The sequence below is a fragment of the Bufo gargarizans genome, chromosome 7 (genome assembly GCF_014858855.1).
Source record: "Bufo gargarizans isolate SCDJY-AF-19 chromosome 7, ASM1485885v1, whole genome shotgun sequence".
Classification (NCBI taxonomy): Eukaryota; Metazoa; Chordata; class Amphibia; order Anura; family Bufonidae; genus Bufo; species Bufo gargarizans.
Genome location: NC_058086.1, coordinates 26,592,774 through 26,618,318, shown reverse-complemented (window position 1 = coordinate 26,618,318; position 25,545 = coordinate 26,592,774). Strand labels below are relative to the sequence as shown.

Sequence of the window (25,545 nt, the reverse complement as noted above, 5' to 3'; positions counted from 1 at the left end):
GAGAGAGTATAAAATACCTAGGTATTAATATCTCCGCAAACATACTGGATTATATTCGATTAAATGTTACTCCTCTTATAACCAAAATTAAAAGTAAGATCAAGGTATGGAAAGGAATTTCTCTCTCTATGGCTGGGAGGATTTCTCTGATTAAAATGTGTTTATTACCAATGATAAATTATGTCCTCTGGAACTCCCCAATAGAAATCCCAACAAGAGTTTTTAAGATTATAGAGAATTTGCTGAGTGAATTAATATGGAGGGGATGAAAACCCAGAATTAAGAAACAAATAATGCAGTGTCGGGAAGAAAAAGGGAAAATGTCGGTCGCAGGCTTAAGAATGTATTATCTGGCAGCACAGATAAAGAAGATCCAGATTCTCAATTCTCTCCAGATCTATAGAGCAAATATGATAAAGATAAATAAAAAATTATGAGAACCCAAAATGTGCCTAATATTGGAGGCAGGAGTATTACAAAAGCAACGGTTCTCAGAAGTCTTGACAACAAAAGTAATGGGAAAATGCTGGCAGGAGATAAAATCCGTATGGCAAGAGAGCGAGATACATGATGACTCATTAATATGGTATAACTCAAGACTGGGAGAAAAGAAACAATAGAAAAATAAATTTGGATGAAATGGGGGGGGGGGGGGGTCCTAAGGTTAGGTCAGGTTTGGAAAAAATGGAGAGATGATAAATTATCAAGAAATTAAACAAGGGTATGGATTTTCGGATAGGGAAATTATTTATTATCTCCAGCTGAGACATGCTTTGGAAAAGTTAATAGGTAAGGGGAAAATTAAAAGGCTCCCCCCCAAACATTAATAAGTATAATCAATGTAACAATAGAAAGAAAGCAGATTTCAATAGTGTATAACATATTAATAGCCCAAAGATTGAAAGAGATAGGGATTTAAATGTAAAGCGTAACTGGGAGGGGATAGTGGCCCAAATGACCGAAGAGAAATGGGGACAGATAACAGGGGTCAGAAGGAGAATCTCAAGAAATCCATTCCCATAGAACGGCCCAGTTTTTTGTGTTGCACCGATTTATACTACTCACCCAAAAAGCTTATGCGGTTTAAAAAAAAAAAAAAAAAGAATTTAAATGTCAAAAATGCGGTGAAATAGGAGCAGATGATGTAGATATCTTATGGGACTGTACTCGAATACAGGTATTTTGGGAGAAGGTGATCTTGTGGATAGAGAGAGTACCTTGTTAAAATCCCCAGAAATATAGAATCGTGTATCTTGGGAGAGATAGGAGGGCAGGGAGATGAAACCACTCAGGAAATTGTGGCTAAACTACTATTCCAGGCCAGGCGCTCTATAATTAAATACTGGGTAAATAAAGAGTCCCAATCAAGTAAAATGTGAACAATACAGCATTGGCTCCCGTAGAAAAAAAGAGAGATTTGCTAGGCAATGGAGGAGGTGGTTGGAGTAGTCGACAGTGGGTAGGAGGGAGGGTGTGGGGATGGGGAGATAGGGGGCTGTTGTGGGAGGTGGAGAGGAAGAATGAGGAGGTTTTTGATGTGGTGTCTTTTATATATATATTTTTTAATTATTTTTTCTCTTTCTTTCTTTCTTTCTTTCTTTCTCCCTCGTTTTCCTTCTTGATGAGGTGAAGGGGAGGTTCAGGTGGGGATGAGAAAACAAAATGATGGTAAAATATTGTAAAATGGAATTTAAGAAATATTTTGTATTATAAGGTATGTCCCTTAAAAAAATAATAAAGAATATTTATTAAAAAAAAAAAAAGATTCCAAATTAAATCCAATCCACTAGAAAAAACTTTGTACGCACTATATGATTCTCATTTTCTAACATTAATCATGGGATAACCCCTCTAAAATGATAGGTACCCTTTAAATAAATGGGGGCTGAGCTCCAATACCAGACAGTGCTGATGGTCATGGGTGACTCCCCATGCCCTAAACTCAATGGCCAACAGTCCTAGCTTGGAATATGCACACAGCAGCAGTCAGCCACCTCTGGCACTCCAGCTGTTGTGAAACTACAACTCCCAGCGGGCACATTGCTCTATTCTCGGAACTCATAAAGAAATGTATGGAGCATGATGGGATTCATAGTTTCTGGGACCAGACTGAACTACTGACAATGACCACAGTGACCCCCCCCCTGTTCTGCGGCTTGTCCTCTCCCTCCTGCCGCTCATTAGGTAAGTTAATATTAGGACTGGGGCCACGCAGTGACGTGTCGCGTGACATGAAAATAATGCAACATTGCATATGATGATTGCCAGTGGGGTGACACGCAACATACTGCGTGGTCACAGGTTGCAAAACCCACACAACTTTGCTCTCACAGACCACAATGCAATTCTCATACTCCTGTGATTCACTGGACAGAACTTAGTAAGACCCTGCTTTCATCACTGAACACTATTGTTTGGCACATCAGAGTTTGCAGGAGGCCTGGAGAGCGCCTACTGCTATCATGCATGCCACAGGACCAACACCAAGTGTCATGGTGTGGGGCGCCATTGGCTCCCATGGCTGTTACCGTCTGGTATTCAAAGAGGGTACATTGACCAGCCTTTGGTATGTCCTGGACATCCTGGAACCAATCGTACTGACTTTTTGACTCTTGACTTTTACAAAAAGATAACGGCTGCCCGCACACTGCATGCGCCACACAACACGCTCTTTAGGGTCTCCAGCAGCTCCTGTGGCCAGCTCGATCATCAGATCTTTCCTCCATCAAGAACATCTGGGACTGGATGGGGTGACGGGTTTTCCATGTACAGCAGCCGACAACCACCTCGGCTGAACTACGGTTCCAAGTTGAAAGAGCTTGGGATGACCACAGGAGGATATCCGGCATCTGTTTGACTGTCACCATGCCAGGGGAGATGCCAACCCGTACTAATGTGACCCTGCTTGAACCTATACCCTGCTGCAGAACCCAAAGTAAAGGGGGCACCACCACAGTTGTGTAATCACTGACCAAGCACCTCTAGCAGTTTGTACTCCATCTCAAGTCATTGGTGTTACGTTTTGCAGTTGTTCTTTTGTGCATTATGTTTTGTAGGTGTTCTTTGTTTTGTGTACATTACATTTTTCAGTTGTTCATTTTAATTTTCTGCTAGTTTGGAAGAATATCACATGCTCCGCGCTTTCCTCTGCTCTATACAATAACTAGAGATAAAGAATTTCTTAAAAGTTCGATTCGGCTGATTCGCCGAATTTCACCCAAAAATTCACTTTGTGACCAAGTAATTTGCATTATTTTTTAAGTAGCGGGTGCAAATACAGGGAGCTGCGATAGCGCCGCCCCCGTCATTGTACCCCTCAGATGCCGCGTTCATACATGATCGTGACATCTGAGTGTAAAATTAACAAAAAAAAATTTAAATCAAATTTACCGCCGCCATCTTGCTTGAAGATCTCAGCCTAAATCCTGTGCTGCGCGAGATTAGGTCATCACGCTGGCACGAGGAAATTATGCTTCTAGGCGAATTGAATTTATCCTGAAATTCGGATCGAATTCCACTTCATGGGATTCGATTCGCTCACCGCTAACAATAACCCATTGTGCAGCGTGGGTCAGGTAATAACAGTTTTTGTATAAAATGCTGCGTGCTGTTGCTTGTAGTCTACACACAGGTACATTTGTTCACCTACATGCTTACAAAGAGCTCAGGAGGGCAGCCACACCGGGCGCACAATGGTGCCTTTTGATAAAACCTTTGGTCCTGGTAACTAAATATGACTGGTATCGCCAAGATAACTGTGTCAGAAGTGTTTGGGTTGGGGTCGTAGCTCTATGGCACCTTTGTTTTACCGCTGTCGGTGCAGGTTGGCAGAGTAAATATGATTGGCCAATAATATGGGCGACACAGTATAAATGCAGCGATAACCTTTGCTTCCTACAGTTTGGCGTCAGTTACATGTGTGTCTTGTGGCTGGGATTAGCACTGAACTGAAGCCGGGAAGGACAGTCCTCACATCACACGTGATGGAGATTATTCACACTGTGGTAAGTAACCTTTGTGTCAGTACGTAGAAGGCTCTTGTGGAACTACAAGTAGCAGCATGCTCAAAATGCCCCTCTTCAGTGAAACCAAATCATCAGTTTCAGGATCCTTTCAAACAACTCCCAATATCTCAGCTTGCTAGAGCCTTCTGAGTAGTTGTTTACTTTACAAGACAACCACAACAACCCCCAGTATGCACAGACTGTCAAGGCATGATCCAAGTTGCAGACCACTGCCTTACTCTAGATTTACTTAGGGGCCACATTATTGAATTTTATTCTTTAGACTAGGACTCCTTCAGTCACAGCCCAAACTCTCCATCGCTTAATTGACTTATATGAGACCTCCTTTCAAAATATCCTACCATTTTATGTGATCTGGAGAGGACCCTGTGAGGGGAAGTAGTACTCATCATTTACAGTGGCAGTCCTCTATCCGTGCAGTATTGGAGGGTGCATCCTTTCTTACGCTGGGGCACACTGTGATATTGGGGCTCCTGCCTGGTGATAGGTGAGGTGATGGTAGATGTTTGGTCAGGGTGCAAGGCAGGATGGTGGATACTGGGCCGGCGAGGTATGGAGACAGGTCCCTTGCCATAGACCGTGTGTACCTTACTAGCGTTTGCAGGTTCTAGACCTTCTCAAGATGTATGTTCTTCTTTCAGAAGTACTTTAGTGTTAGAGCTGGTCCTTGGTGAATTGAAGCCTGGGAAATGGTAGTTCTCTGGAACCTGAGGCCTTGTCTGCAGAGCGTCTGTTCTGCATCTCTCCTCAGACTAGAGTCCTCTAACTAAACAGAGGGAGGGGTGGACCTGGGTGCATCCCCCTAGCAATCCGAATGACAAACAAATTTTAACCACGTACTTGCCAATACACCTGTATGGACTGGACTTGGGGGACCTAGGGAAAAACAGGTAGTTAACCATAAATCACAACAATCCACTAAATAGTAGTAGGTGCTGCTGTAGCAATAATTCACCCTTTGCAGTGTTTTTGTAGTTTTATGCAGCTTTTTATGTTTCAATGGTAAAATGCAACAAACAAGCCCTGTGCAGTCCGAACCTGCAGATTTGCAGCCATATTACTTTCCATCAGGATGGAAAAGATGAAAAGCAATATGACTACAGGATCAGACTACACTTTGTTGTCTGTTACCATGGAAACCTATTGGTCTGTATAAAAACTGTGTTCACAAAATGGTGGGAGAGTTTTAAATAGGATGATGTGCAAGGTTGGTTGACTTTAGAAGCACTGGGGCAATAAATAATTAATTGTGAAGGTGGACCAACCCCATAGGATTGCAGATTTCTCTTGGATGCAGTACACGGCTTATTCATGATGATTATTTTTTTCCAGTAATGTCATAGCGCTCGTTGTCTTCGGCCGCTTAAGTCTTCAGCGTTATCTCAAGGTATAGCTAAATAATGGTGACACTGGAAAATCAGGACCCTGTGCACAGGCCATGTTGCCCTGAGAAGCTGCAGGCCATAAGTGAAGCTGACCTGGACAGAATAGCTCCAAGGACCAGTGTCGTCAGACCATCCCTCTGGAGAAGATTCAGGAGTCGGATACGGTGAGTAAAATCCATCATCTGACAAGCTTTTCCAAGTTATAGCTGTTTGGGGAGAATTCAAAATGGCCTCCATCACAACTCTTCTTAGAGTAACTTCCCCAGAATTCTGAATAGCAGATATGGTTATGCAGAGGTACATCTCCTGCCCCAATACAGATGTAGCAGGAGCACATACAATTCTGGGGCCCAGGAAAGCTGGGTGATAACCCCTCGGGGAGCCGTAATGGTAGTCACTCAGCTTTCTCTATGAAACTAATGTGAATATCTGTTCTATCTTCAAGATGTTCTCGGGCCAAGGCCTACTCCTTGCTGCTGGACTATATCCCTGTCCTGCGATGGCTTCCACGGTATCCGGTCAGGGATTGGTTATTGGGGGATTTCGTTTCTGGGATTAGCGTTGGTATAATCCAGTTACCACAGGGTAATTTATCTATAAATCCTAAAGATTGTGTCATGAATGAAATGCTGGTCATTTATTATGTATTTGATCATAAATTTTATATCAGGTTTTGTTATAATTTTACACAATGCTACTCCAGCCTCGGCCTCCTTTATCCAAACTGTCTTCTAGGAAGACTATCTTTGTTTCCCATAGCAACCAATAGGAGCTCAGCTTTCATTTTATCAGAACAGTTTAAGTAATGAAAGCTGAGCTCTGATTGGTTGCTATGGGCGACCAGGACAGTCTTGCTGAGAGTTCTGATAAATGAGGCCCATTACATGTGAAAAGGCCATTTTTATGAACGAAGCCCACAAGTATTTAAGGTCCATTTTGTGCCTGCTTATTTCTGGGAGGGGAACTGATATTAACAGATATTAACAACACAATAAATGATTTAAAAAAAGGATTAAAAAAACATGGCTGCTTTCAGAAACAGAGGCATGCCTGTCCGCAGGGTATGTGTGGTATTGCAGCTCTGTCCCATTTACTTCAATAGAGATGAGCTGTAATATATGCGGTGAGTGACAGGACCGCAGCTCCCAGCGCTCCAGCAATGAGCACTTCCATCTGTATTGATGGAAGCGCTCATTGCTTCTGGACTCTGGCACCCCCTGAGAGCCGGCACCTGGAGCGGATACAGGATAAAGAATGTATGTACACAGTGACTCCACCAGCAGAATAGTGAGTGCAGCTCTGGCGTATAATACAGGATGTAACTCAGGATCAGTACAGGATAAGTAATGTATGTACACAGTGACTGCACCAGCAGAATAGTGAGTGCAGCTCTGGAGTATAATACAGGATGTAACTCAGGTCAGTATAGAATAAGTAATGTATGTATACAGTGACTCCACCATGTTTTATTTTAGGCTTGGCGTACTCGCTCTTGGCTAGTCTGCCTCCCGTCTTTGGCCTCTACACTTCCTTCTATCCTGTGTTTATATACTTCCTTCTTGGGACCTCTAGACATATATCTGTAGGTGAGTCTTGTACTGTGTATCAGGGGTGCAGCTATCTTGTAATGGTTCCTAATATGCAGCTGCAATTTTATATGTGCCCACTTCAGATTTAGTGGTTCTTTAAAGGCTATGTACACCTTTTGGGGGGCAATCTTTTTTTAAAATATTGCATTGTACTCCTTTTGAGCTAAAAATAATTTTTATAATTGATCTTTATACAGCTTCCTTTTTTCTGTACAGAGCTGTCTTTAACGTCAGACCAGGAGCAGATGGGCTCCTTATCTCTGCTCTCTGGCATTATAAAAACACTCATTAGCTCAGTTATCTTACTGACAAGAATGTGGCTTAAATAGGTGTTTATGACCTCTTAGTAGTTTCACACTAGCGTTTTTGTTTTCCGGTATTCAGTTCTGTCACAGGGGCTCAATACCGGAAAAAAATGATCAGTTTTATCCTAATGTATTCTAAATGGAGAGCATTCCGTTCAAGATGCATCAGTTCAGTCCCTCTTACGTTTTTTAGCCGGACAAAATACCGCAGCATGCTGCAGTTTTCTGTCCGGCCAAAAATCCTGAACACTTGCCGTAATGCCGGCCTTATTTTTCATTGAAATGCATTAATGCCGGCCCCAAGTGCAGACCTTTAAAAATGTCAAAAGATAAATACCGGATCCGTTTTTCCGGATGACAACCGGAAAGACGGACCCGGTATTGCAATTCATTTGTCAGACGGATCCGGATTCGTCTGACAAATGCATCCGTTTGCGTCCTGATTGCCGGATCCCGCAGGCAGTTCCGGCGACGGAACTGCCTGCCGGAATCCTCTGCCGCAAGTGTGAAAGTACCCTTAGAGATAAGGGTTAGGCTACTTTCACACTATGGTTTATGAGAACGGAACGAAATGCATTTTGGAGCATTCCGTTCTGTTCAGTTACGTTTTGTCCCCATTGCCAATGAATAGGGACCAAACAGAAGCGTTTTTTTTCCGGTATTGAGAGCCTATGACGGATCTCAATACCGGAAAATAGAAACGCTAGTGAAAGTAATGAATGAATAACAAATAAACTAGTAGGCCCTCTGGGAACTGTATCAAAAACTGTATAAATCAAAATATAAATCATAGAAATATATACCAGAGAGGAATCAGGGATTTGCTACTGTCTCGTATACCTCACCAGGGGCAATAGGTTGTAATTATCTCTGCAACTATTATATCGTTAGTAGTTGAAAGAATGCCGTATATGTCAAATATCAAAATGCCTCCACTGTATCACACATACAGTAAATGACTGGATAGGATGGTTTTCCTGCCCTGCTCAGTGTAGCAGGTTGAACCGAGAGGGACAGGAATCCATCCACTCCAGTTGCCGACAAAGAATGTAGTATTGATACCACTAATACATAGATCAATAAAAACATGAAATATCACTCCCTAAGTAAATGTCCCAAAACAATATTAGTATTTTTTTATAACCGTAATAAATAATCATGATAGTAAGATTGTTAGAGTCCAAGTGGTCATAAATCTGTATACAGGATTGCTATGAAAAAAAATCTATGTCTATGATTATTATGTAGATCAGTATTCATGATTATTAAAAAATATAAAAAAAATTGATAATGATGCAATGATTCAATCTCATTCATGAATCCAGGTGCATAGTATGTAATAAAGCCAGCTTCATCCAAAAGCAATTGATCAATATTCACACTCCGGTATAAGTACTGGATTCCTTTTACGATGTGGACGATAGTATAAACAGTCACTTAGTCTGTATCAATTGCTAGATTATATACATAGTATACCACTCTCTTATAATGAATGATAAAATGTTACCACTTGATGATTTCACGTGGAATGCTTTTCGATTAAGCGGTGTTTTAAGGGTACTTTCACACTAGCGTTCTCCTTTTCCGGCATTGCGTTCCGTCCTAGGGGCTCTATACCGGAAAAGAACTGATCAGTTTTATCCTAATGCATTCTGAATGGAGAGCAATCCGTTCAGGAAGCATCAGGATGTCTTCAGTTCAGTCTTTTTGACTTTTCAGGATGGAGATAAAGGTACTTATACACTTGCGGCAGAGGATCCCGGCAGGCAGTTCCTGCCAGAATCCTCTGCCGCAAGTGTGAAAGTACCCTAACAGACTCCCCTTATCGCTGCGTGTATCTGTCCTTCATTCGGCGCCCCGCGTGGTCGTTCTGTTTCGGATCACCATGTAGCGCACTATAGCTCAATAGGCTTCAGGTTTGTAAAGATTCAGAAGTTGCGCTGCTCGATCACAATAGCAAATCACTGCTATGCCGGGGGTCTTTATTGGATTACAGTACTAACCAACGCGTTTCGGAGCGCCACTCCTTCCTCAGTGGCATTTTGATATTTGACATATACGGCATTCTTTCAACTACTAACGATATAATAGTTGCAGAGAGAATTACAACCTATTGCCCCTGGGGAGGTATACGAGACAGTAGTAAATTACTCTATGGTATATATTTCTATGATTTATATTTTATTGTAATAAATGAGTGTTTTTGATACAGTTCCCGGTGACTGAGTGCCTACTACTTTATTTGTTATTCATTCATTATTTTATTATTGGACGTGGGGTAGTCCGCTAGCGGTGCACCACAGTCCAGTGACCAAACAGGTAGAGTCGCTATATTTCTATGTAAATTTTTTGCTAGTGTGAAAGTAGCCTTATTAGATGACCGGCACAAAGTGAAAATGAAAGCACCAGTACCAGTTACAAAAAACTGTTAACCCTTTGTGACAGAACAGCTCAATATTTTTAATAAAGGCCAACTGAAAAAATTAATTTTAGCCAAAAATGACTAATATGCAATCATAAAAAAAAAAATTGCCTCTGAAGGTGTACATAGCATTTAAATTATGGAGGAACATTTATTGTAATAATGGACACTCTTTTATGTCACCCAGGGACATTTGCGGTGATATGTGTTATGATTGGCAGTGTGTTGGAAACCTTGGCACCCAATGAAAACTTCATGCTTGGAGACAATTCGACTATAGACACTGTTGCCAGAGACCTGACGAGGGTGGAGATATCTATGGCTCTGGCTTTTCTTGTAGGACTGTTTCAAGTAAGATATCACCATTTATATCACCATACATTTTAATTTTACAATTATGCCATGAAGTTATCAGTGTGTCTGACAAGTATGTTGACTGTTTCCAGTAAAAAACAGCAGAATAGTGAGTGCAGCTCTGGAATATAATACTGGATTTAACTCAGGATCAGTAATGTATGTACACAGTGACTCCACCAACAAATAGCGAGTGCAGCTCTGGAGTATAATACAGGATGTAACTAAATGATTTTCCTATTTCATGACGTAAAGTCATAGTTTTATTAAAGACACGGAGGCGAGTATTGCATTCTCCTTCTTTACTGAACCACCAATAGCAGCAAAGAGAAAAAATTAACATACAGGGAACCATAGCAACCAATGTCCCTCCCCTATGGCCCCTATAATAGGCCGCTCCTCCAATGGCTCTTCCTCTTTCTTTGGGATCCTGGTGCCAACATCCCGAACAATCCAACGAATTCTGAACCTCAACCGGAACGAAGAACTCCACTCCGTACGAAGCAGGAACCAGCAGTCGCCAACCTGGTCAACCGGAACGAAGAACTCCACTCTGTACGAACAGGAATCCGCAGTCGCCAACCTGGTCAACCACCGAAAAACTCAAACTGGAACACGGTATACCATCCTTGAAACAGCTTCAACCTGAAAGAGAGAACAGATCATGGGCCCAGGTGAAACCGGCATGTCAGGACAAGAGCGTCGGACATCAACAGCTCAAAACAGACCCGATAGGGGTTGAATGACCAACGGCAATAAAGTGCAATAAACGAACACTACAATGGCAACGAAAATAACCAACAGAGCAATAAATACAATGTCATTAATAAATAACAGGACAATAAAAACCGCAAAGATATATACATAAGTGAGCCCTGAAAGAAAACAACCCACCAAAAGACCCAAGGGAGGGAATCCAGGGTGGGCAATACTCGCCTCCGTGTCTTTAATAAAACTATGACTTTACGTCATGAAATAGGAAAATCATTTAGTTTTACATCAAGACACGGAGGCTCATATTGCAAGTTCAAAGCCTGTCAATAATTGAAGCAAACAAATTAGCTGGAGGACGGAAATAGAACTCCCTGAACGTGGTAACATTAGACCAGTCGGCCAGGCGCATCACGTCCTCAAACCTGGCCCCCGAAACCGCCAGGGCGGTGGCAGAGGCCCCCCGAGCGGAATGGGCCGTGAAGACAGAGGTGTCAACACCCGCCAACGACATAACCCACTTAAGCCAACGCGCCAACGTAGGGCTAGCCACCGGGCCAAACGGATGCCGAATAGACATGAACAGCTGTGGCCTGGTCGGAGACCTGTGTGCCAGAGTCCTGGACTCGTACTCCCGAAGGCACGCCACGGGGCATAAGATCGGAGATGTAGGAAAACTAGGGTAAGACACGAACCGGATGCTAGTCTTGGTGCGATGCGAGATGTTAAAGGTAACCCCCTCCGGGGGAAACGAACGCGCGTCGTAATCAAGGGCCCTAACATCCGACACTCTTTTACATGAAATGAGGCAAAACAAAGCCAACAATTTAGCGGACAATTGCCTAATGGAAAGGGCAGAATTCTCGGGCCAAGAGGCCAAAAAGCCCAAAACCAGGGAGACATCCCAAGTAGTGGAAAAACGAGGCCGAGGGGGACGAGACAACCGAGCCCCCCGGAGGAGGCGAGACACGGAAGGATGTTGACCAGCCGCAACACCCGCGTAGCCCTCGTGGGTAGAAGAAATAGCGGACCTGAAAAGGTTAATGGTCCGATACGCCTTCCCCGCCTCAAAGAGAGAAGTGAGGAAAAGCAGCAGGTCAGCTACAGGTGCCGAAACGGGATCCAAGTCCCGTTCCACGCACCAATTAGCCCAAGTTCTCCAGGCTGCCCGGTAAGACTTTCGGGTGCCGGGAGCCCACGCGTTGTCCAATAGTCGTTGAGTTGCAGCCGAAATTCCCTCGAAAGATCCAGGTGTCCGGAGATCCGGCACGCCAGTAGTCGCAGGGATCCGTCGAGGAGGAGGGGATGATGTAGACCCAGAGGGTTGCGTAGAAGATCCAGCCGGCTCGGGAGAAGAACAGGAATCTCCACCAGAATCTTCAACAAAGAGGGGAACCAAACCTGGGATCCCCAGAACGGGACCACCAGAACCAGATCCGCCCGATGGCGGAGAACCTGCAGGAGAGTCCTCGGGATCATCGAGAACGGAGGAAACGCGTACAGGCGAGACATCGACCAGTCCTGGAGGAAAGCATCCACCGCCATCGCTTCCGGGTCCGGACGCCAGCTGAAGAACCGGGTCAGCTGCCTGTTGAGCCGAGAGGCGAAGAGGTCGATGGACATTGGACCCCAGAAATCCGAAATCGCCGTGAACACCAGCGGATCCAACTGCCAATCGCTGCCGTCCGACAGGTAGCGAGAGTTCCAATCCGCCTGAACGTTGCTCAATCCTGGCAAATATTCCGCCTGCACCATGATATCCCTGGACAGGCAGAACGACCAAAAATCTTTGGCCAAACGTGCCAAGGTGGCCGAGCGAGTGCCCCCTAGACGGTTGACATACCGGACCGCCGACACGTTGTCCATCCGAAGCCGGATACACGCGTTGGCGATCCCGTTGGAGAAACTCTTCACAGCGAAGGACCCCGCCAAGAGCTCCAACGCATTGATGTGCAGGAGGGATTCCTCCGCCGACCAGGGACCCCCGGTGGAGACCCCGTTGCAATGGGCCCCCCAACCCTGGAGGCTCGCGTCCGATTCGATCGTCAACTCCGGCAGGAATCCAAAGATTGCTCTCCCGTTCCACGCTTCCAGGTTGGCTATCCACCAACTCAGTTCCTCCCGGGCTTCCGAGTCCAGAACCACCGCGTCCGCAAAGGAGGCACCGGTCCGAAGATGGGCGATCTTCAGTCGCTGGAGAGCCCGGTAATGCAGAGGGGCTGGGAACACCGCCTGAATGGAAGAGGCCAACAGGCCGATAATGCGGGCCAGGTGACGTAACGAGAGATAGGGAGCGAGGAGAGCACGTCTCAACTCCTTGCGGATCCCCCGCAACTTCGCCGCCGGCAGGCTGAGGGACTCCGAGAGCGAATCCACAGTAAATCCCAGGAACTCCATCCTCTGGGCCGGAGTAAGGCAGGATTTCTCCCGGTTGAGGAGGAACCCGAGACCCGAAAGCAGATCCGCCGTCCAGCGTAGATGCTCCAGCAATCCCGCTCGGGACTCGTGCATCAACAGGATGTCGTCCAGATAGATTATGAGGCGCACACCCCGAGTCCTCAACCACGACACGACCGGACGCAGCAACTTGGTGAAACACCAGGGAGCTGAAGACAGCCCGAACGGCAGACAGGTGAACCTCCAGACCTCTCCTTGCCACCTGAACTGAAGCAGGTCCCTGGAGCGAGAGGACACCGGAACCGTCAGGTAGGCATCCTTCAAGTCTAGTTTCACCATCCAGTCCCCCGGGATCAATAAATCCCGAAGGAGGTGGATCCCTTCCATTTTGAAGTGCCGGTAACGTACTACCGCATTCAAGGAGCGAAGGTTGATGACTGGTCTCATCTGCCCATCCTTCTTCTGAACCAGAAAGATATTGCTGATCACCCCCGCCGAAGACGGGGGAGCCGGCTCTATCGCCAACTTCAGCCTGAGGGCGTGCAATTCTGCGTCCACCAACGCACAGTCCGAGCGCGATAGGGGAAAGAGCGGAGGGGAAGGAATCAGATAGGGGGATCCCGAGAGCTCTATGTGGAATCCCCTGACCGTGGTCAGAACCCATGGGTCCGCGGTAATGAGGCTCCAAGCGTGGGAAAAAAGCCGGAGCCTTCCCCCTACACAAGGTACCGTAGAATCCCCCATCTGGGGAGCACTTACCCAAGGGTCTACGATGATTCGGGTTGCCCCGGAAGGAACGTGAACGCCACTGATTTCCTCTTGTGGAGAAGAAGGGGGATGCGGTACGCTGGTCCTGGAACTGAGGACGATGTCCACTGGAGCCTCTGTTCGCTCCACGGGCCTGGAAATTAGCACGGGCGGACAGGCGGCCCCTACCACTGCCGGCCCTATGAGAGACCCGCCCCTGGAAGACCCGGCGCATAGAAGCCTGGGCTTTGTCCAGTGCGGTAAACGTGCCCACAAATCGGCCCATGTCCTTGATGAAGGACTCGCCGAAGAGGAGGCCCTGGGCATCCTTCCCTGCCTCAGTGAGCGCCAAATTGGCCAATTTGGGGTCGATTTTAAACAATATAGCCTTGCGTCTCTCAATTGCTACGGCAGTATTGGCATTGCCGGCAAGGCATATGGCCCTCTGGGCCCAGCCCCTCAATTCCACCGGGTCAACAGGGGAACCCTCAATTCTGGCCGCCTCGGCCATCTCCAAAATCCTGGTCAAAGGACCGAAGACATCCAACAGCTTGTCCTGGCAGCTGCGCAACGCTGAATCCAGGCCCTTCTTAGCATTCCAGCCAGTCTTGGCCAAGAACTGCGACATCTTGGGGTCCACCAATGGGGTGTCACAAACCTTATTAGGGACCACCGGACGGGGACACTCTGCCCTAAGCTTGTTGCGCGATTCGCGGCTAAGCGAGTGGCGCACCCAGTGCTCCAAGTACGCTCCTACATGAGGAGATGGGAGCCATTCTGCCGAACGCGGGTGGTGTAAAGACTCCGGGTCGAACATCAGTTCACCCGCCTCATCCAGCACACCCTCAGCGCGGGTAGCAGTGGAGGTCGCTGCCAAATCCTTGGCAGAAGAGGCCGCAGCAGCGGAAGTCGAGGGGACCGGAACGGGGAGGGTGAGATCCTCCTCAACCCCATAATCAAAATCCGCCAACGCCTCCTCGTCTGAAACTCCATCAGAGACAGACAGATCCGGTGATTGCGCTCTAGCGCATTTCCATGTCCGCGCCCGTTCTGCCCGGCGGGAAAGGGCCCTCTTCCGTGAGCTAAGCACGGTCTCTGGGGTGGCAGGATGCGCACCAGTCACAGTCCCCTGTGCAACAGGGGGATCAATGGAGGTAGGCTGCGGTGCTGCGGAGGGCAGCTGCGAGGGGACACCCGTGGGGAGTGCAGACAGGGCCTGGGTGATAGTCTGTGACAGAACCGACGACATGGAGCCCATGGCTGCCATAATCGCGTCTGACACAGAGCGCTGTAGAGCAAGCGCTTGAGCATCTGCCTCAGAGGGGTTAAACGCCTCAGGGGGGGAGGGGGGCCGACTGGCAGCAGGAGGGGGAGTAGGAGTGGACATAGTGGACACAGATGTCTGAAGGGAACCCAGCTATGATCCGAAAATACCCCCAAATAACTAAGGACGAGGTCACCTGAGAGGCCAAAGCAGGAGCCGCCGACCGTGCAGGACAACTGGAGGCGAGTGAACGGCAGGAAGACAGGAAGCGCCGTAATCCCGCCCCCAGAAGCCCGCGAAAGCGGCCGCCCAAACTAAGATGGCCGCCGAGATCTCGCGAGATCTCGCGGCCTCCCGAACACAGAGGGCGAACCAAAATGGCCGCCGAGATCTCGCGAGATCTCGCGGCCTACCGGATCGCAGACGCGCCGGGAATGGAGCCCCAGACAGCAGCGGAGACCCGCCCCCCAACCCCCGTCGGCGCGGAAGCCGGGGGACGGTAAAACAAGTAAGGGTGGAAGGGAGGGGAGGTCAGAGCAAAAGCACAGAGGCCAGCACAGAAGGGGAGAGGGGAAGCCCTAATGGCGCCGCATACAGGGACGCAAACGCGCAGGAATAAGCGCAGAGAAGACAAATCCCTCACCTGCCCTAAGAGGGAGGGAGGCAAAGTAAAGCGAGCGCTGCAAGCGAAACAGGGTTAGTCACCCTGCGGTAGCCAGCGCAAAACAACAGATAACACCTAAAGCAGAGACACAAAAAGAGACAAGGTGCACTTAGCTTGGCAGCAGCAAAGAAAGAGCCATTGGAGGAGCGGCCTATTATAGGGGCCATAGGGGAGGGACATTGGTTGCTATGGTTCCCTGTATGTTAATTTTTTCTCTTTGCTGCTATTGGTGGTTCAGTAAAGCAGGAGAATGCAATATGAGCCTCCGTGTCTTGATGTAAAACTCAGGATCAGTACAGGATAAGTAATGTAATGTATGTACACAGTGACTGCACCAGCAGAATAGCGAGTGCAGCTCTGGAGTATAATACAGGATGTAACTCAGGATCAGTACACAATAAGTAATGCAATGTATGTACACAGTGACTGCACCAGCAGAACAGTGAGTGCAGCTCTGGAGTATAATACAGGATGTAACCCAGGAACAGTTATAGTCAGTGCCGACCTCTATTAACTCTTTTCTCCTTTTCATAGCTTGCTCTGGGTCTCATTCAGTTTGGGTGTGTGGTCGCCTACCTCTCAGACCCATTAATAAGCGGATATACCACTGCGTCTGCTGTCCATGTGTTGGTATCACAACTGAAATACCTCTTTGGCATTAGAGTGAGTCAGAAGACCCAGCCGTTGTCATTAATATATGTAAGTTACACTGTGAGGGGTAATTGTATTTTATAGAATCTACTTTTAAAGGGAACCTGTCACATCCAAAAACCGCCCCAAGCCGCCAGCAGTACCTGACAGTAGCCAGCAGCGTGTTTCTGATGATAATTTCCTTCCTGAAGGCCGATGCGGCTAAAGCTCAGAAAACTTTCTTTTATCCCCTGCCGGCGCGCTTCTCTAGTCATGCTTGAAGTCAAGGGGGCAGCGGCCTCCTTGCTTCAATCCCAAGATAACCGCGCCCCCTTCCCTGCCCCTTCGCTGTGACTGACAACCGGCAGTTCTGCTGGCTTTGCCGAACTCTCTGCATAAACTCTGTCAGTCACAGCGATGGGGCAGGGAAGGGGGCGTGGTTATCTTGACTTGAAGCAAGGAGGCCGCTGCCCCCTTGACTTCAAGCATGAATAGAGAAGTGCGTCGGCAGGGGATAAAACAACGTTTTCTGAGCTTTAGCCGCATCGGCCTTCAGGAAGAAAATTATCGTCGGAAACACGCTGCTGGCTACTGTCAGGTACTGCAGGTGGCTTGGGATGGTTTTTGGAGGCAACAGGTTCCCTTTAAGTCTGCTGGATCTCCTGCCCAATTATTTTGTTAATTAAAGAGAATATGTCAGCATGATCAACTCTATGAAACCAGTCCCAATGTCTGGAGGGCTGCTGCAGCTGATTAAAACCATATCTTTCTTACCCTGCATGTTGGAGAAATGAGTATTTTTTTTAAAAAAAATATACAAATTAAGGCTTAAAGACTATGTACACCTTTGGGTGCAGTTTTTTTTAAATTATTACATTGTACAAATTTTTAGATAAAAAAAATGTTTTTCAATTGGTCTTTATTAAGAATTTTTTACCACTGTCTTTGTGCAGCCTTGAGTTTACCTAGTAGAAGGATCTGAATTTTCACTCTGTTCCGTCAGGCAGCTCAGCTGAAGGCTCCTTATCTCTGACCTTGTAAACACTCATTATAGCTCAATTCTTATCTTACTGATAGTGGCTTAAAGAATGTGGCTTAGGCCTCATGCACACGACCGTTGTGTGCACCCGTGGCAGTTGTTCCGTTTTCCGTGATTTTCTGCGAATCCATTGACTTTCAATGAGTCCGTTGAAAACTCGGAAAATGCACCGTTTGTCATCCGCCTCTGTGATCCGTGTATCCTGTTCGTCCCAAAAATAGGACCTGTCCTATTTTTTTGATGGACAACGCTTCACGGACCCATTCAAGTCAATGGGTCCGTGAAAAAACATGGATGCACACAAGATTGGCATCCGTGTCCGTGATCCGTGGCTGTAGGTTACTTTCATACAGACGGATCCGAAGATCCACCTGCATAAAAGCTTTTTCAGAGCTGAGTTTTTACTTCGTGAAAACTCAGATCCGACAGTATATTCTAACACAGAGGCGTTCCCATGGTGATGGGGACGCTTCTAGTTAGAATATACTACGAACTGTGTACATGACTGCCCCCTGCTGCCTGGCAGCACCCGATCTCTTACAGACCCCCATCCCTCCCCAGTTTCAATTTCATTGGTGGCCAGTGCTGCCCCCCCCCCCCGGCCCCTTCTCCATCCCTCTATTGTATTTATATCATTGGTGGCACAGTGTGCGGCCCCCCCCTTTATTGTATTTATATCATTGGTGGAGCAGTGTGCAGCCTCCCCTCTCCCCCCCCCCCCCCCCGATCATTGGTGGCAGCGGAGAGTTCCAATCGGAGTCCCAGTTTAATCGCTGGGGCTCCGATCGGTAACCATGGCAACCAGGACGCTACTGCAGTCCTGGTTGCCATGGTTACTTAGCAATATTAGAAGCATCATGCTTACCTGCTGGCTGCTGCGCTGTCTGTGACCGGCCGGGAGCTCCTCCTACTGGTAAGTGACAGATCATTAAGCAATGCGCCGCACAGACCTGTCACTTACCAGTAGGAGGAGCTCCCGGCCGGACACAGACAGCGCAGCTCGCAGGTAAGTATGATGCTTCTACTATTGCTAAGTAACCATGGCAACCAGGACTGCAGTAGCCTCCTGGTTGCCATGGTTACCGATCGGAGCCCCAGCGATTAAACTGGGACTCCGATCGGAACTCTCTGCTGCCACCAATGATAATACAATAGAGGGAGGGAGGGGGGGCCCCGCACTGGCCACCAATGATATTCAAACTGGGGAGGGAGGGGGGGGTCTGCCCCCTGCTGCCTGGCAGGGGTTAATTGTGCGGATCACAGCCCCCTGTAAGAGATCGGGTGCTGCCAGGCAGCAGGGGGCAGTCATGTACACAATTTGTAGTATATTCTAACTAGAAGCGTCCCCATCACCATGGAAAGGCCTCTGTGTTAGAATATACTGTCGGATATGAGTTTTCACGATGTAACTCAAATCCAATGGTATATTCTAACATAGAGGCGTTCCCATGGTGATGGGGACGCTTCAAGTTAAAATATACCATCGGATTGGAGAAAACTCCGATCCCATGGTATAAAAGGGACTCCTGACTTTTCATTGAAAGTCAATGGGGACGGATCCGTTTGCAATTGCACCATATTGTGTCAACGTCAAACGGATCCGTCCCCATTGACTCGCATTGTAATTCAGAACGGATCCGTTTGGCTCCGCACGGCCAGGCGGACACCAAAACGACTTTTTTTTCATGTCCGTGGATTCTCCAAAAATCAAGGAAGACCCACGGACGAAAAAACGGTCACAGATGACGGACCTACGGACCCCGTTTTTGCGGACCTTAAAAAAAAACGGTCGTGTGCATGAGGCCTTAAAGAATGAAATTTTAGTACTTTAGAGATAATGTTTATTAGATGATCGGCACAAAGTGAAAGTAAAAAGCAAAATTCACACAGTTGGAAAAACTGTTAACCTCTTTGTGACAGCACAGCTCAATACTTTAAATAAAATAAAATAAAAAATTTTTAGGCCAAAATGAATAAAATGCAATCAGGAAAAAAAAATTGCCCACCAAAGGTGTACATAGCCTTTAAGTGCTCAGAAGGCGGGCCCTAGCCACTCATTGCTGTTTGTTCTCCAATCTGCTACCCTGAGCACGCTCCTTCCACTTGATTGACAGGGCCAGGTGTTACCACTTCTGCACCCTGCTACTGTCCTTATTGGTCTAACATCATGTCATCTTGTGTATTTATTCCAGGTCCTTTACAATGTGCAATCCTGTTTTGTTATGCAACTGTTATGTTCACATGTAATGTGCCTGGTTCACCAACAGGTGGCAACAAACACGACAAAGCTATACTTAGATAGAATGGAACCTTCCATTCCATTCTAACCCCCCCCCCCCCTCTGGAGAGAGGTGGGCAAGTCCTACTTCCTGCAGGAAGGGTGGGGCAGAAGTTCTAGCCAGTCTAGCTTACCCCCTGCTAAGGGAAGAGTGTGCATGGGCACGTCTTTGCTGGATGTGCCCAAAGCTTAAAGCCTCAGGAGCCAGGAGGATAGTTTCCTGGCATAACTTAGTCAGACTACAGACAGAAAGTGCAGCATACAGAGGAAGCTGAGTTACACAGCCAGCCTGTCAGTACAGTAGAGTAAGAGAGAAACAGATGTAGTAGAGTGGAGTTTGCCTGCCAGTTCATGCTAAAGCCTGCTGGAACCAAGACAAAGCCTGAAACAGTTTGAAGAAATGTTTATTCAAGTAAAGTTGCAGTTGAACTTCATCTCAAGGTCTGGACTCAAGTTATTTGTTCCAATCCATCAATTATTCCCCCTATTTATTGCTTTGGAGCAAAAGCCTGGGGTTCAGCTGTATCCAGGTAGAAGCACCGTGACACACATTTTCCATTCAGAATGCATTAGGACAAAACTGATCCGTTTTGGACCGCTTCTGAGAGCCCATGACGGATCTCGGAAACGGAAAGCCAAAACGCTAGTGTGAAAGTAGCCTAAAGAGACATTTTAGGCCGCACTATACCACTCAGCATTCCTGCACCTGGGTCATGTTATACAGGGCCCTTGGGGGAGGCGCCTGTTGCACTTTGACAACCTCTTCATTGATTGATTTCAATATGCAAGACTACAGTATGGAATCTTTATTAGTTGTATCCGTTTTCTTTCTTTGTGTCTAGACCATTATTAATATCTGCTCAAGAATTAGAGAAACAAACATCGGCACGTTGGTCACCAGTATCATCGCCATCGTCATTCTCTTGCTGATGAAATTTTTCAATGGGACTTTTGCTTCCAAACTTGTCATTCCAGTTCCCATTGAACTGATCATGGTAAATCTAAACATAGAAATATATGTAGTTGTCTATGGTGACACCCATTATTCTCAGATTCACTATAAGGGAGGCGGCTATGGTGGTCTAACTGATTGTCAACCATAGGCATTTGTGTGGGGTGGTATGTAAGTTGCAGGGGGACGGAGATGATCAACACTGAGGCAGTAATTCACACCACCGTACTCCACAGACTCGTTGACGCACCCTCAGAGACACACTGCACACATGTGTCTAAACAGGAACAGCTCTCTTCTCCTGCTGTGACACGAGGACCTACTCAACCCAGTTGTGAGACCACAGGTCCTTCAGCACCCTTAGCTTACATCTGTAGGTTGCAGAGCCAGAGCAACTAACCCATTTGCCACCTTCTATCATTTCATGAAGAACCCCCCGATGGATCTCATGGCTCCTGCAATTTTCATATTAACCTCTCACACACATAATGTATAAAATGCTTGTGTCCTTTAAAGAGGACCTTCCACCACTCCTGACAGGTCTGTTTTAATATCCTTATGCATTCCCCATGTAATAACAATTCTGGAGCCTCTATTCTTATGGCTCTATGTTGTGCCATTCCTGTATTATTTCTACTAGACGTTATGAATGAATTGCTAGCAGTCTGCAGTAAGGGTACAGAGGGGCGGTAACCAGTTGGGGGGGTGTCCCTGCACAGTCTGACTCTATCCAGTCAGTGCTGTCATTGTCACACTGTGTAGGTCCCCCCCCCCCCCCAACTGGTTACCACCCCTCTGTAACCTTACCGCAGACTGCTAGCAATTAATTACAAGTAATAAAGGAATAAGACAACATAAGCAGGGGAGTAGATATAGGGGAAGCGGCTGCTTTGGGGCCCAGACTCACAAGGGGCCCCCTCAACATTACATACAGAGACACTGTAAGAAACAGATGGTGCAGCTGCCAAGCCTCATATGAGAGCTCGGGAGTGGTGATGGGTCCTCCTTGTACCCAACTTTCCTATGGAGAGAACTGTGTAATGACTTAATTAGGCATTCTTAACATTTTCAGCTCATTGTTTCCACTGGAATATCATATGGTGTTGACCTATACAAGAATTTCGGGATTGAGAATGTTGGCCACATCCCTGTTGGGTGAGTGATGCAGGATATAAACACTATACTATATATGATATATATTAATATAATAAAAATAAAATAATTGGAAATGCAGATGAGATATTAAATAATCAGTCAGGGGCACCCCCGCTGATCAGCTGTTCTGTGTAGCTCTGTTGCCAACAGTCGGATCTACGCTGCACCATTAACATTGTAGTGGACAGCACTCTTCACTACAATGGGAGCAGCACATCGCTTATAAGGCTAGATAACCCCTTAATTTTCTGTCTGCATGCAGCCACCACAAGGGGGAGCTCACTGCATATGAATTTATATTCCTCCCATTTAACTCAAGCTCCCTCTAGTGGTGGCTGCAGGGGTTGTCCAGCGTTTTTTTTTTAAGTAATGGCCCATACTCAGGATTTTATCATTTAATTCTATGCCCATGCAGGAAAAATGGAAAATATATATAAATATATCTTATGAAATTAATTAGCACAGAATTGATCGCATCATTCAAGCAGCTCTTTATCATATCATATGTTCTGTAGTTTGAAGGCCCCCTTGTTACCGGACTTCAGCCTGTTCGGAGATATTGTTGGAAACGCCTTCGCCATTGCTGTGGTCGCCTACGCCATAACCATTTCACTGGGGAAAGTGTTCGCCTCTAAGCACGGTTACAAAGTTGACAGTAACCAGGTGAGCCAACATTACCACCTTTCATGTATGGTAGAAAGTTTCTCCTGCAGCGTGAGGGGGATATAGCTGGTCTTGGGGGTTTATAAATTATGGGGGGATGCAGCTGTAGGGTGGGAATCCTCTGCTCCCAAACAGCAGACCTGGTAGAGGCTGTGGTCATGACTAGGTGAAATATACTCTGCTCCTCATCGGCAGTTCCATAGAGATGAATGGGGCTGCAGAGCACCTGCTTGACCGCTGCTCTATTCATATGTGGGAAGGAGTGATCAGCGAGGGTCCTAGTGGTCAGACCCCCACCCATCAGGCACTTTTCACTTATCCCGTGTATAGGGGATAACTTTAAATCTTAGGTCCCCTTTACGCCAAATTGTAGCGCATTTTAGCAGAGAAGGACTGGCCATAGACCCTACAGGGAAATATCCCAGTGGGCCGATGCCCAGGGGGCAGCCCGAGCCTTCCTCATGGCCGCCATCCGGGTACATAATGATCTGTTGCTCTCAGCAATAATTAATGCTAGGAGCATCGGGCACTTATGGACCTGGTATGTGGCCACAGGTCCCCTCCTTAATTCAACTGTATTGCCATTTTCAGGATGGGGATGGCAGTATTCTGTGCTGCACTGTGGTATTTGTTTCTGCTGGGGCTGTATTCTGTGCTGCACTGTGGTATTTGTTTCTGCTGGGGCAGTATTCTGTGCTGCACTGTGGTATTTGTTTCTGCTGGGGCTGTATTCTGTGCTGCACTGTGGTATTTGTTTCTGCTGGGGCAGTATTCTGTGCTGCACTGTGGTATTTGTTTCTGCTGGGGCAGTATTCTGTGCTGCACTGTGGTATTTGTTTCTGCTGGGGCAGTATTCTGTGCTGCACTGTGGTACTTGTTTCTGCTGGGGCAGTATTCTGTGCTGCACTGTGGTATTTGTTTCTGCTGGGGCAGTATTCTGTGCTGCACTGTGGTATTTGTTTCTGCTGGGGCAGTATTCTGTGCTGCACTGTGGTATTTGTTTCTGCTGGGGCAGTATTCTGTGCTGCACTGTGGTACTTGTTTCTGCTGGGGCAGTATTCTGTGCTGCACTGTGGTATTTGTTTCTGCTGGGGCTGTATTCTGTGCTGCACTGTGGTATTTGCTTCTGCTGGGGCAGTATTCTGTGCTGCACTGTGGTATTTGTTTCTGCTGAGGCAGTATTCTGTGCTGCACTGTGGTATTTGTTTCTGCTGGGGCTGTATTCTGTGCTGCACTGTGGTATTTGTTTCTGCTGGGGCAGTATTCTGTGCTGCACTGTGGTATTTGTTTCTGCTGGGGCAGTATTCTGTGCTGCACTGTGGTATTTGTTTCTGCTGGGGCAGTATTCTGTGCTGCACTGTGGTATTTGTTTCTGCTGGGGCTGTATTCTGTGCTGCACTGTGGTATTTGTTTCTGCTGGGGCTGTATTCTGTGCTGCACTGTGGTATTTGTTTCTGCTGGGGCTGTATTCTGTGCTGCACTGTGGTATTTGTTTCTGCTGGGGCAGTATTCTGTGCTGCACTGTGGTATTTGTTTCTGCTGGGGCTGTATTCTGTGCTGCACTGTGGTATTTGCTTCTGCTGGGGCAGTATTCTGTGCTGCACTGTGGTATTTGTTTCTGCTGGGGCTGTATTCTGTGCTGCACTGTGGTATTTGTTTCTGCTGGGGCTGTATTCTGTGCTGCACTGTGGTATTTGCTTCTGCTGGGGCAGTATTCTGTGCTGCACTGTGGTATTTGCTTCTGCTGGGGCAGTATTCTGTGCTGCACTAACTGTGCTGTTAGTTTTTTTCTGGGGACACTTTAAATTCCCAGTCCGCTTCTGTACTTTAGTATCCGCCACTTTCATACTAATGAATACAAACGTTATCTGATTTGCGGGACATTTCAATGAAAATTGTGACCCCCGGCAAGTATGTGTCAGTGGTCAGATTTGCAGGTTATATCCTAGGGGGTTAGCAGCACCATTTCCATAATTTTGTCCGGAGTGAGCCACCATTCCGGAAGATATAATATATTCCAGGGGGATTGCACATAAAAAAACATAACGTGTGTGGATTTTTGTCTGACCCTCTGTGTCCTCTTACAGGAGCTCATCGCCATTGGCTTCAGTAACCTTACTGGCAGCTTTTTCCAGTGCTTCGCCATTAGCGCCTCGGTGTCCAGGTCTCTGGTTCAGGAAAGTACTGGGGGAAACAGTCAGGTGTGTGATCTAGTTCTATCTGTTCCTGACAACCAATATGGCTGCTAGTTCAGCTCATCGACCTCTTGCCCTCCGCCTGATGCAAAATCACAACTCCTGGCACGTAATGACAACTGGAGGATATTAAAGGGGTTATCCAATCCCCATAATGCCCCCCAAAATGCCCGGGCACTCCATACAGGTTACACTTACCCCGATCCCTGGCATCCACGTCGTTCCTGATGCCTGCACGGCCGCCGCTGCGCGGATCAAAACAACCGGCGACGGGGGGATGGGGTTCAGCCTCACCGGTGATGCTAGGAAGGCTTGTCCCCGTCGCGGCCTGCTATTGGCTGACTCCCTTTCCCCCCCCCCCCCAGCGCCGAAAGTTTTGATCTGCAAACTGAGAGATGCAGCGGCGGCTGTGCGGGAATCAAGAGTGACGTGGGTGCCGCGGGCATTTTGGGGGGCATTATAGGCTTTGGATAACCCCTTTGAGTTATGCAGTTTTGCAACAGCTGGTGAGCGACAGGTTGGAGATCAACATTTTGGGATAGAGCAGGGATCAGCGACCTTCGGCACTCCAGCTGTTGTGAAACTACAATTCCCAGCATGCTCCGTTCATTTTGTATGAGAGTTCTGAGAAAAGCAAGTATGCATGCTGGGAGTTGTAGTTTCACTACAGCTGGAATGCCGGCGGTGGCCTACCCCTGGGATAGAACATGAGTTACTAGTTCTTAAAATCACGGCTGCTTACTTCCAGAAACAGTGCCACACAGTTTTGT

At 47.1% G+C, this 25,545-nt stretch overlaps 1 protein-coding gene across 2 annotated transcripts in view; it reads left to right on the top strand.

The window, feature by feature from the left end:
* Positions 1–3,930: 3,930 nt before the first annotated feature.
* Positions 3,931–25,545, top strand: part of LOC122943090 (solute carrier family 26 member 6-like) — a 41,688-nt gene continuing 20,073 nt past the window's right edge. Inside the window, exons 1-10 of one of the 2 annotated variants that reach the window (XM_044300524.1) lie at positions 3,931–4,004; positions 5,358–5,574; positions 5,856–5,995; positions 6,886–6,996; positions 9,914–10,077; positions 16,398–16,562; positions 20,653–20,805; positions 21,835–21,917; positions 22,433–22,580; positions 24,668–24,781. In XM_044300524.1, coding sequence (XP_044156459.1) covers positions 5,426–5,574; positions 5,856–5,995; positions 6,886–6,996; positions 9,914–10,077; positions 16,398–16,562; positions 20,653–20,805; positions 21,835–21,917; positions 22,433–22,580; positions 24,668–24,781 — 1,227 coding nt within the window. In that variant the 5' untranslated portion in view covers positions 3,931–4,004; positions 5,358–5,425. Of the gene's footprint in view, positions 4,005–5,357; positions 5,575–5,855; positions 5,996–6,885; positions 6,997–9,913; positions 10,078–16,397; positions 16,563–20,652; positions 20,806–21,834; positions 21,918–22,432; positions 22,581–24,667; positions 24,782–25,545 lie in introns of those variants that run through there. The other variant, XM_044300525.1, reaches the window with a different exon arrangement.